Genomic DNA, 13,259 nt, shown 5'->3' with positions numbered 1-13,259 from the left:
TTAATCGTTTGGAATTTCCGGATTTAGATTAAAATTTTACAACTGAGATTAAATGTAGTTGCCACTGTGGAATACGATTTGACGTTGAAAATTAACAGAAATTTGTTTAAATTCATAAATGCGTGGGCTTGTGAGATGGTACTCATGATAACAGTTACTTTGAAGTATCAAGGTCATGTCAGCACTTAGATTCTATTGCCTTTTTTTCTACACATGTAAAATGAAATATTTAAACTCCCAAAATTATTTAATATTGATAGATTATTTTTCAACGCTACAGAGGATTAATTGGCCTCCGTTTGTGTCACTATAATTGCCAATCGGAAACACTGGTATACACATCGTATAACACTAGTGAGATAGATTGTTTTACTGATTCTTCATTGTTCAAAGCAATAGAAATAGACAGAAACACGAAATTTATAGCAAAGCACTATCTATGTAAGTACTCCAGGCGGCTTAACGTTATTAGCGATCAAACGACTAGCTACGGAAAATATGAACGTAAACATATCTGTTACTTAAAAACCGAATAATACATAAATGTACTTTATACTGTTCGACTTTGAGTTCGATTGCGAGTACAGCCTTTTTTGATATTTTGCCAAATAACAAAAAACGAATAACGAACAAATGAAGACCCAAATTTTTTTTTATAAATAAATAAACCAACAGTCACTGTCAGATTTAGCAACATGTCGGCAAAATAATATGGTCATATACATGTGTTTTGCTTTACTTTAAGGACATGTATAAATATTGAAATTTATAAGCTTGAAGAGGTCTTAAACAAATTGGATAAAATGTTTGTATTATTAAATAAAATTTAATTTTATCTGGTGGATCACAAAAATATATGTAAGAATGCACGCTCCTTGAAACCGGCTGATGATTTTGAAACTATCCTTCTTCTTCTATATCGTTCTCTCACTACTGAAGATCGCGACCACATGTGACGTGAAACTATCCTAAATACTTATAAAATATAGGGGAGCGAAATAACAGATTGCGAGCGAAAGTATTGATAGAAGAGATTTGAGAGTTCCATGGTATAATATTTAGAGTAGGTATCTTTATCTACTAGTAATTTTAAGCCTCGGAAATTCGGGTCGCTCTGTCATTTTCTATCTCTCTCACAACTCTACGAGAAAATATCCGAATGTAGGACCAACATCCGGCAGAAATTCATTGAGCTTACACAGTGCAACTTCGAAGCGGTGTTTCAAGAGAATAACTAAGGCCCTGTAAAATTGTTCTCCGAGAGTTTAAGGAGGTGAATCCATCTAAATGATATTGTGAAAGATACACTGTAACCAAAGAGGTCGTTTCTGATGATTACAAGCACTTTAATTTAATTTTAATCTTGTTTACCCTAATTGAATGTCCAAATCTATACTAATATATAAATCTATAGTGGTTTTTATGGATGTTCCGTTATAACTACTGAACCATGCATCCGATTGACTTGAAACTTGGTATCCATGTAGAAAATATGTATATCTACTTAATGGATAGGCTAATATTTATATGATAATAATAATGACAATAAATAATAATGTTCATTTTAAATGCCCAACGAAGCGGCGAGTACGGCTAGTCATCCATAATAGAAAGGTACCATTTGAGTTTTGAAGCGGTTTTAAAAATACACAATCTTACATGTCTTTTTGCTCTTTAAAATTACAAAAACTTTGTCACTTATACACATTTATATTTATAGTTTACCCAAACACTATCGCTGTCCACTTGCTAAAAACAAACGGACGAATTAAAAAATAAAACAATGAAACACCACTTCCATGGTTTGACAAGAATCATAATTTAATTTGACCACAATGAACACAACAAGACAATCACGAGCGGCGAAGTACATAATCGTGGCGATGTGAAAAAAAAAATTGAAAACAAAAGATTTGGACATGGTCGATCAAGTGGCGTTCCTCTTTACGAGCTGTGTAATTTCCTTCAATACCCGTTTTTGATGTTACAAGGTCTTCCGTACTACCATTGTACGACGAATGTCTTTAAGCTTGTTCTGTGGATATTTGCATCGTTACTCTTACATTGATTACATTGACAGAGAAGCTGAGGAGTGCACGTTTCGGATGGTATGGACATGTGATGAGACGGAATGAAAATGAGGTTGTTAAGAGAGTGTTAACTATGAATGTGGAAGGATTTAGAGGAAGAGGTAGACCTAAGAAGAAATGGATGGATTGTGTGAAAGACGATATGGGTAGGAGGGGAGTGAGCGAAGAAATGATATATGATAGAAGAGTATGGAAGGAGAAAACATGTTGCGCCGACCCCAGGTGACTGGGAGAAGGGCAGGATAATGATGACTCTTACATTGATATTCATTCATAGCGTCTATAGTGTAGTCTCGGTTAAATCTCTGATTATAGAAATATAATAATCTTTGAAAATAGAACTACCATAATGTACAATAGTAATTCGCAGTGAATCCATACAACACTAAACCCAACAAGTATTTCATTGATTGGTTTTGGTCACTTACCTTGTACGTTCCTAGCGTCATCAATAGCGCTTGCGTTTCTATAGGATTTGGTATTGATTAATTGGCTGTTTAAAATCTAATTATATTCTAGTATTTTCAAAGATTTTAAAGGAAACGAAGCTCGGGCTGAAATACACAGGCTGGTATAGTCATATCGTCTCGATGTTGGTATGTGATTTGTTCAGTTTAAACCACTATTGTTCTCTGTCTCTTTAACTAACCCGCAAAATTGTAATTTGCGTAATTACTGGTGGTAGGACCTCTTGTGAGTCCGCGCGGGTAGGTACCATCACCCTTCCTATTTCTGCCGTGAAGCAGTAATGCGTTTCGGTTTGAAGTGTGAGGCAGCCGTTGTAACTATACTTGAGACCTTAGAACTCATATCTCAAGGTGGGTGGCGCATTTTACGTTGTAGATGTCTATGGGTTCCAGTAACCAATTAACACCAGGTGGGCTGTGAGCTCATCCACCCATCTGAGCAAAAAAAAAAAGATAAGTCACAATTGACGTCAAATGTCAGTATTAAAAGTCCCCAAGGCAGACATTTTTTAAATTTAATGGTAGGTATTACAATAGGTATTAGTGTTTTGGCCAAAACGAAACTTACATGTATAATGAAACTGTTAGCGTAAATTTAGCTTCAAATCATAGATATATTTTTTTAGATTTTTTTTTCGAATTTTTTTTTTAATAAATTTACGCTTACAGTTTCAGAGTCTACAGATGAAAAGGTACAATAATTATCTATGAAGATAAGAAATTAGAATTGAGAATTAAGAAAAGAAGATTTTTATAGATAATTATTGTACCTAGTAAGTTTTTTTTTTTATTGCTTACATTCGTGGACGAGCTCACAGCCCACCTGGTGTTAAGTGGTTACTGGAGCCCATAGACATCTACAACGTAAATGCGCCACCCACCTTGAAATATAAGTTCTAAGGTCTCAAGTATAGTTACTAGTACTAGACTTTGGCAACAGAGAAGAAAAGGCAATTTTTTCCAATACTATTAACACTGTCAATCAATAACACACTCCAAATCATGAGCATTCGAACAAGGTTCAGAACGATATGATATAAGAATATCATTTTCTAGGCAAGGACTTAAGAGACTATTACCTTTATACACTGGAAAATCCCTGTATCCTGCCGATATTCATGAGTGGCTGTGATCTCTTATGACTTAAGACAATTACAGCAAACATTGTATTTATCGCAGGTATTTTTGTAAATGCAATCTTATGTATAAATTGTTTATTTATTTTTACGTGCAAAATAGTTTAGTAATGTTATCATTATATTATTTAAATAATCAATCGGTAAGTATAACGCGCTTAACTTATTTCCTAGACGGTTCTTGCCCATTTGATGATTGTCGAAAGAAATCGACGAGAGATTAACGATAAGACCTCCTATTACACTTTTTGATTTTAATGTTCTTCATTTGCTTTCATAATGATTTATAAAAAAGTATGCTCTACTCTAAGATCTAACCTCTATGTTTACTTATATCAGAGGCCGATAGATATATTTTCCGTATGCTATGAAAAAGTTTAAGCCCATCAAAGCCCTCCCAAATTCGAGTACACACCGAGTCGAGGGCGGGCCCTGGGACACAATCACCGGAACCACGCCGCGGGACGCCCAGTTCTCCCATTCACCAGTTGTCGCACTATCACAATAGACATAGACCGTAATCGGCGTGACGACATTGTCCCTAAACCTTATCAACTGTCTTGTAGATTTGCATTAATGTCTCATTGTACGTTCTTGTAAGGTGTTTAATGCATTAAGTAGGTAGTTGTATTTTTTTTTCTCTTCAAGCCCATTTTTTATTAAGCACATACCGTAGGAATCACTATGTCAGTGTTGGCTTACATATTTTGCCCGATTTTTAGTGATTAGAGTGACCTCTATATGACACTTCTGGACAAATTCAATGTAGGTACTTCAGGTTTGAGAAACTTTGCATTAACATGCCAACGATTCGAGCTACCCTAGAACACTAGAGCTAACGATTAATGGAGTCACAATCATCAGATACGAACAAGATTAACAATATAAAGATATATTAGAGTTCAATATTTTTTTTAAAACCATAGACTTTCTTTTTTTTATTTGAACAAAACGAATGTTTCCAGACAAAGAAACAAACTTCTCTTCAGTTCACAACTACATCGAATCATTTATTATTAAATGTAATATTTGAATTATCCTATCCTATTTAAAGACCGCAGCAAAAAATCCATTCAAAATTTAATTTGATAAACAAAAAAAAAAAAATCTGGCCCTTACAAATCCACGAGAGTATATCTATGCCAGAGAAATAATTAGCAGCTACAGTGTCAGTTGGACTATAAAAACAGAAAATCAAGGGACGGACAGAAAACGCGCAATGTGTTAGATATTAATTCCCAAATTATAGGTTCAAGCATTCCGTGCGGCGCCCGGCAAAAACATACAAACGTAGGTGCCTTCAGAACATCGTTATTTGAAGTCGGTATAGCGTCAAACAGATGCCTCTACAAATATTTATTATTTGTCATTGAGATTGAGAAGTCATCTTTTTGTAAACATTAATATTTTTGTTTAGAAAAATAATAATGGATTTACGTTTCAACGATTAAGTGTCGCATAGAAAAAATTGAAAACAATGTTAGAAAGCTACCTTTAATGCTAAACAAAGATATGAAGGTATAAGTAAATAATAGTTTAATAAATTGAAATGAAAGTTTGTATTTTTTTTATTGCTGTGTGGGTGGACGAGCTCACAGCCCACCTGGTGTTAAGTGGTTACTGGATCCCATAAACATCTCTAACGTAAATGCGCCACCCACCTTGAGACATAAGTTGTAAGGTATAGTTACAACGGCTGCCCCACCCTTCAAACCGAAACGCATTACTGCTTCACGGCAGAAATAAGCAGGTTGGTGGTACCTACCCGCGCGGACTCTCAAGAGGTCCTACCACCAGTGTATCTCTGTTTGTTCGTGATATATACAAGTTGAAATTCGATACAATTGTTGTCAGCACACAGGGCAGGTCTTTATCACAGTAACGTCACTGTACGATTGCACTGCGCGACTACTTCAACTGATGGGTGTATTTTACTTTAGCAATGGCCCAAGACCAGACCAAGACGAGTATAAGGTGTTTCCAACCCTTCAATATTTTGCATTCTGAATTTATTATTTTGTAATAATTAATCATTTTGTTTATTTCATTAATTCTTTTAATTAGCAGACGTATTAAATGACGTTCATGAGACATTCAATTTAATACTCCTCTACCATAACAGATTGAAACACAAATGCATATTGTTATTATTGTAAATATAAACTCTAGAATTTCTAGTTCTCACATTTATACAACAAATAAAAATTGACGCACTGTCATAAAAAACAAAGTGTCTCACATACAACAAACAGCCACGTATGACACTTGTTTAAACAGTTTGTATATTATATTTGGCATGGTAATTGTTCTGTAAGAAATTCCCGTCATGTAGTTGAATGTCACCTTGCAACATACTTGTCAATCAATAAATGGAAAAAGTAAGTATTAACTTGCGAATACTAGAAAGCAAAGTCAAAATCCAGTTAATCAAATTTTTAATTTTTTTTATTTATTTATAATAAATTAAATTAATTTTATTTTGTACTACCCTATGGCACTTTGCTGTTTAATTCCAAAGCATGAGAAAAGATCGTAAAAAAAAATGTTTTTGTTTAAATATAACAAGAGAAGTGAAGTACCATAAATTCTGAATTAGAATAACCGTATGCGACTTTTCGGTTCCATCGATTCAAACCTTTGAATAATTTCTAAAATCAAACGATGACAAGATAAATATTTCGTATTTCAATACTTCTTCTTAAAATTGTAATTTTACGTAAGAAAATAAAAGGGAAGTAAAAAGCTTACCTCCAAAAAGATGAACTAACCTTATTTTTATCCTAAAATTTCGAAGCTTAAACAATTTTTCCATGTTTGCACTAATCCAGACATCTACCTATGTTTGTAAATAGCTAACGCTATTATTTTTAATCAAACTCTGATTGAGATCCAAATTTGGTTGATATCAATTTCCAAACAACTTTCTCCAACTTCAATGCCATACTTACCTACTATTTTCATAAACGGAAACAATGCCGTTTGCATGTTCATATGCTTAGTAAGTTTTATGAAAGATTCCAAGCAACTCAGTCTGACTTAGGAGATGATATGTTTTTATACTTTAATGACATGAAAATGAAAAAAATTGGTATTATTTTAGATATCTTTTTGATATCTAAAAAGTCTATATTTTATTATTTATAATAATCAAATGCAAGTCATGCAAGCAAAAAGGGATGATGTAAAAGCATAATGAAAAGAAGAAACAGTAGACCTACTCCATATTACACGTAGCAATGGATATACTACAGGAGATATAACTAAAGGAGGGTGGTAAGTCTACTGGTGGTAGGACCTCTTGTGAGTCCGCGCGGGTAGGTACCACCACCCTGCCTATTTCTGCCGTGAAGCAATAATGCGGTTCAGTTTAAAGGGTGTGGCCAGCCATTGTAACTATACTTTTGACCTAAAACTTATATCGCGCATTTACGTTGTAGATGTCTATGGGCTCCAGTAACCACTTAACACCAGGTGGGCTGTGAGTTCGTCCAACCATCTAAGCAATAAAAAAAAAATAAGAAAAAGGGTTGACGTCAGGCAGGCTGCCGGTCGGAAAGCTCATGCCACGCCCAGCAGCATGATAAAAGGACATGCTACCCCATATAATGTGGAATAAGGGAAAAAAGTAAAAGATTGTATTACAATATTTGTACAATGTAATTTGACGCACCGCCATGGTTGACACACTACTCGCACGTTATCGAAGAAAAGAAATAAAATTTAGATGCGGATATTTCTATATCTCAATATAGAACTTTAGTAAAACAAGAGCAATAGCCTTGGACTAGTATTTATATGACTAAGTTTGGTAGACAAGTCCAAGTATTAGCCGGTTCTAAGCAGATAGCAAAGAACAAAGTGAATTTAGCGTAATGACTTACAATGCAAGACTCGATTGCATCATTGCAACCATTATCATAGCTTTGACACCGAAATTGTATTTTATTTGCGGCAGAAATAGACGCTTAATACACAATTGTGAGATAACAATGTTATATTACCGTACACCGTGCGTTTTTTTTTATTTAGCTCTTGAGCTTGCACCGATAAACCTTTGATTTCCAAATTGTCCTCCCTTCACGAAGAAGGGATGATTCGGCATTATCTAAACAGGCAATATCACGAGTTATTAGCGCACAAGCACCGCCCGACTCGCTACGTTACACCGTGAAACAGACCACCACCGTCACTATTTTTTACCACTTACCATTCGCCTTTTATCACGCCATCGGTCCACCCCCCACGAAGACATTAACCAGTCTCTTACTTTCTCAATTATACAAGTACGACTTTCAAGTTATCTTTTGGTAAAACAATTACGAATTAAATACTACCATAGACAAATAAATAAGTGGAAAGTTTAAATTTTTTTGTTTTTTTTTTTTGGTAATTGAATAAACAACACAATAAACACATTAAGCACAACAATGTGTAATAATGTTATTAGTGTCATTCTTTGAAATACAAAATAGTGGTTTGCATGAATAAAATCAAGATAATAAATGTTCACGAAAGAATAATTACTAAGAGAGATTTGATTATATATTATTGTATTCGTGCACATATTACTATTATACATCATTCAAATGGAAATGTATACAGTTGCTAAGCGCTGATGCGATATTATCAGAACACATAACTAATATGAAACTATGTTTGCTTTTAAGATTTAGTTTTATTATTAATTCTTTATTACAAACAGAAGTATTTTATTATTAAAAAGAGAAAAAACTGTGTTCTTATCTAAAGCTTTTATTGTGAAGAATTTTAACAAATCTTTGGTGCTTTTTTAATATTTCATGACAGACGAGTTAGTTATTGTATGTTTTTTAATACAGTAAAAGAAATGTTTATATTTTGAATATATGTTCTGTATTTACCCGATTTGGGGTTCAAACTTTGTTGTCCCTTCAGGCTTAATAATATAAAAATGCGATAGGTTACAATGAAATAAAAAAAAATATTTCAATCTCATATTTTTGGTTATATTTTTCATTAATATCCGTAATTTCGTTAATGTTTAAAATAAATTGGTGAAGTAATGTTTTAACACAATTTATTTAAGATGAGTTGTCTTTTGTTTTTTTAATCTGTTAGTAGATATAGGGTGTGCTTTTCCAAACAGATAATTTTGTATTTCTAAATTAATTTTGTGTCTTCTTTCATCTTTTTGGCATTCTTCGAGTTCTGAAATATGGTCTTGAGAATGCAATTTATAGCTCGCTATTAGGGCCAAACACGTTCAATAATTTCCCTTTTTTACACAATTAACGTAAAAGAAAAAACATTGATAGCAAAGTATCCTAATTCAAAGCTAAATAATTGTCTATGGAAAAAGCATTATTTATTTTGATATTATTTTGTTTATAATTAACCCCATAAAATAAACCATCCATTTTCCCTGTATAGAAAATATAAACGATGCAAATGAAAGATTTTTTTCTAAATTCGATATTTTTAATATTCCTACGTCAAATTATAACAGTATTTACAAAATTATCCAATTATTAATTCTTACAAAATGAACGATTATTAACTCTAAAATAAATAACAAGTCTTATTCTACTTGTATTGTACAATAATAACCCTACTAACATGCTTAAATAATACAATCTCCTTATCAAATGCTAAATCGCATACTAGATTTAAAACAACAACACTATTTATTAAACAAATTTTAAAATAAATCAACGGCCTTTACGAATTTATATATTACGTATTTTTATTGTATTAAATGAATTGAATTTTCGAGTTATAATACTTGTTAAGCATATTTAATTTGAAATGCGATATTGTAAATACAAACAAAATGAGATCACAAACTGGAAAGTGTTCGAGGCGTGTGTGAGTCACGGAAACACGCGCGCTCGATATTTAGGCCTCACCGGACTTCTATTCGTATGAAAGATTAACAAATTGTATTTGGAATCAGCGAAATTAAAATGTAGATGTCTACAACAAATAGGTATCTGTTTTGGATTTAATTAATAAGCTTAATGTAATTTCGGAACCCTTGATTTTAGTTATAAATGAGGTAGGCTGAACGTTGGCCTGTTTCTTACAATTATTTAAAGAGAATGAGTACTTACAATCTAACATTGCACGTATTTTGAGGAGTATGCGCTAGCGTAGGGTGATGTCACGCGACCGGTAAAGGTGGCGGCGGTAAATAGCAGGGTCGGAGCGCGTGCGCCGCGGCCTGCAGCAGCTCGGCGTGGTAGCGTTGCGCGGCCAGGACGTACGGAGCCGCCATGCGAGCCTCGAGGCTGATCATGGGCTGTGGCGGCGACGGTGTCAAGCGAGGCGAATCTGGCTCCAGTAACGCATCGATCGTAAACGCCCTCCGCGGTCTTTCTCTGGGCAACATAGTCATAGGAGTAACATCAGGAAGCTCTGCCGGTTCTGGGCTCAGTTGGGAGCACAACGGTGATGTGTACAAAGTTGCTGTAGGTATACTCGCAGGCGGCGGAGGCCCGGCCGCTTGTCGGGCTAAAAACGCCCGATTAAAATTCGCCAAAGCCGCTAATTCAGCATTCAAGTTATCTTTTTCTCCCTTTTGTAACTTAAAACGTTTCCGCCGACGAAGCAAGGAGCCATTTTCGAACATGTCAAACGCCTGGGGATGCAGGGTCCAGTACGCGCCCTTGCCGGGCCGGTCGGGGCGGCGCGGCACCTTCACGAAGCAGTCGTTGAAGGACAGGTTGTGTCGCAGCGAGTTCTGCCAGCGCTGCGTGTTGCGCCGGTAGTACGGGAACCGATCTGTGATGAACCGGTAGATCTCCGACAGCGGCAGCATACGCTCCGGGGAACTCCAGATCGCCATCGCGGTCAAAGAAATGTATGAGTAGGGTGGCTTCTGATCACCATAAGAATCGCGGGAAGGTCGCGGCATTTTCACTTTCCCGAACGGGGAACTAAATATCTGTGATCAAATTTTGATTTACTAGCACGAGTGCGGACACGTCACATCGATACGAGGTGTGGAGTGGAACTGAGGTGCGGTGAGCGCGAGGGCCGATCCGCCCGCCCGGATGTCCCGTCGCGACAGCCAGCCTCTGCTCGTCTCTGATTGGCGGACCCACCGACCAATAGATAACACCCACTTCCAGGTATGATGTCGGCTTTCGCTCCACTAACAAGGAATTTAAATTGATATTATGTTTATATTGCCTCCAAATATCTTTTGTGATGACACCGCTTTTTATTTAGCGTATGTAAATTACGATGATACAGAAAAAGAGATTTGAATTATACACCAATCCAGCGTTAAATGAGTATTATTAAATTCTGAGTAGGTATTATAATTTCAACAAGTGATGAGTATGAATACGTACCTTTTACCTAACGATAAATAGGTATACTTTTTAGATACGTCAGTATTATAGTATATGATAAATAACTTACGATAATATTTAATGTTTTTTTTTTTTTTATTGCCTTTGTAGACAGACGAGTATACGGCCCACCTGATGGTTACCGTCGCCCATGGACTTCAGCAATGCCAGGGGCAGAGCCAAGCCGCTGCCTACCGTTTACAAGCCGCTACCGTTTAAATTACAATTTAGAATTAACAATACACAACCGAGAAAAGTAAATTATAAATAAGTAAACTATATATACGCTTTCTGCACTAAACCGTTCCATTGCGCTCACCTAAAGAACTATTTCGGGTTCAAAATCTAACAAAAAAGCAGCTCTAACAATATATTAAATTAACCCACATTTTAAGCGCAGTATTTGACTTTTAAAAGCAAAAACTCGAACAAGCCCATCGGTCACGATTTGTCTTTTCTTAAAGCTTTTTTCTAGCAATATCGTTTCTCCAATGAACTGGTCGCCGGGAAATATAAGGTTGATGAACTGCAACAAAAACGGTGTTTTGTAGTGAAAATATTATTTGAGGAGCTTTCTTGATTTGCTTCAAATGTATATATATTTTTTTTAAATGGAAATTAGCTTACAATAAAATAAACTTTCGAATTATTAATAAAAAAACACTCGAATGGTAAGATCAGCTTTGATAAGATCAATAAAAAAATAATTACTAATTAATGAGAATCTTATGCTACACTCATTGGGCGGTTTAAGGGTTAAAAGCGATCTTTCTTCCGGACAACCATTGAGCTAGTGCAGCAGCTATGCGTACACTCTTGACAGAGTGATCGTGGTCATGCGTCAGTCGGATACGACCTGCTCATGACTCTCGTGGGAAATTAGTGCAGTGGTTTCCCGTTGCCTTCTGCACCAGCATTTTAGGGGGTATTTGATCCCCTAGGTTTCTGACGCCTCTTCCGTACAGGTTGTCCTGACGGGTGTACAGCAGCTATAACTTTCGAAAATATTATTTTTAATACGGATATCTTAATACTAAAACATAATATGTACATAACATAATATGTGTTACTTTTAAATTCCCATACGTTTTTTTTCTTAATTGAAACTCTCATGTAAATTTTGGGACAAAAAATCCCAAAACGAACTGATAACGTTACAAGCGCGATATAATTGGAAATCGTATCCATATTTAATATCTCGGTCAAAAATTTCCGACCCATTTAAAAACGGTATTACAAGCCTTATTCACGAAAATCAATTTTGTGTTTTATGATCCTAACCATAAGATAGTATGTCGTAAGTTATATCAGTTCACAAGGGCACGTCGGCCTGTGATGTGTCCGTGTGGTTCGTTGTGGTACGAATTCGTCACGGATGGTTATCGAGGAGGCGCTCGATAAGGCGGCTGCCGATGTTTATTACAAGCCTTGTTCTGGTTTCGATGAGATACCCCATCCTCATTATGTACAGTCGTAATTTTTTTAACGGCCCTCATCTTATTTCTCTAAATTAACGTTGAATTTAAGGACTAACGCCTGCGTTGTGGAACTTCATTACCCAAAGAACATAAGAAAAAATTAATACTCTTATTTTTAATTGGCATAGACACGAAGACGAAGACGAGAGGGGAACTCATGGACGTTCAATCTTGAAGACACCCGAACTCGTTCGAATTCATTGAATCTATGAGAAAACTTGTGGTCTATACATGTAGTCATGATCCTTAGCATTAAGGGAAACATAAAGGAAAGAAGACTTAATAATACTCGCTGCGTTTTAAACCACGCGATCCATCAGGAGTTCCCTGAGCGATTGTTTGACATGATTATATTACTACTGTTTTGCCATACCCGCCTTATCAGAGAGCAGAGGTATTTTTTTTTATTGCCCTTGTAGGCATACGAGCATACGGCCCACCTGATGGTGAATGATTACCGTCGCCCATGGACTTCAGCAATGCCAGGGGCAGAGCCAAGCCGCTGCCTACCGCTTAATACTCCCCACAAGCCTCTTTTGAAGAAGGACATGTCCTAGCGCTCGGGAAGCACCGTGGAGAGGAGCTCATTCCGTAGCCGGATGGTACGTGGCAATCGTCATCCTAATTAGATAGAACCATTCTGCATCCATAGTAATTTCCGTAGATTGTTTGTACTTCCTACCGTCCAGAATAGTCTACACTATAGAGTGGCACGGCCCGGACCTATGACTTCTCACCATGGAGTAAGACGTAC

The 13,259-nt window shown here is 35.9% G+C and overlaps 1 protein-coding gene across 1 annotated transcript; it reads right to left on the bottom strand.

Annotated features, from left to right (window-relative positions):
• Nucleotides 1–9,128: 9,128 nt before the first annotated feature.
• On the bottom strand, nucleotides 9,129–10,770 carry LOC101741019 (fork head domain-containing protein FD4). The gene has a single exon (XM_004930004.4). The coding sequence runs from the start codon at nucleotides 10,583–10,585 to the stop codon at nucleotides 9,833–9,835; it is 753 nt and encodes a 250-aa protein (XP_004930061.2). The 5' UTR covers nucleotides 10,586–10,770; the 3' UTR covers nucleotides 9,129–9,832.
• Nucleotides 10,771–13,259: the final 2,489 nt, after the last annotated feature.

Source organism: Bombyx mori, chromosome 5, assembly GCF_030269925.1.
Source record: "Bombyx mori chromosome 5, ASM3026992v2".
In the NCBI taxonomy this organism is placed as follows: Eukaryota; Metazoa; Arthropoda; class Insecta; order Lepidoptera; family Bombycidae; genus Bombyx; species Bombyx mori.
Note: the sequence above shows the minus strand (reverse complement) of the source record. Positions and strands in the feature narration are given on the sequence as shown.

Bases quoted from the DNA above. Each gene is read 5' to 3' on its own strand.
- LOC101741019 (XM_004930004.4), bottom strand. From the start codon at position 10,585: ATGCCGCGACCTTCCCGCGATTCTTATGGTGATCAGAAGCCACCCTAC.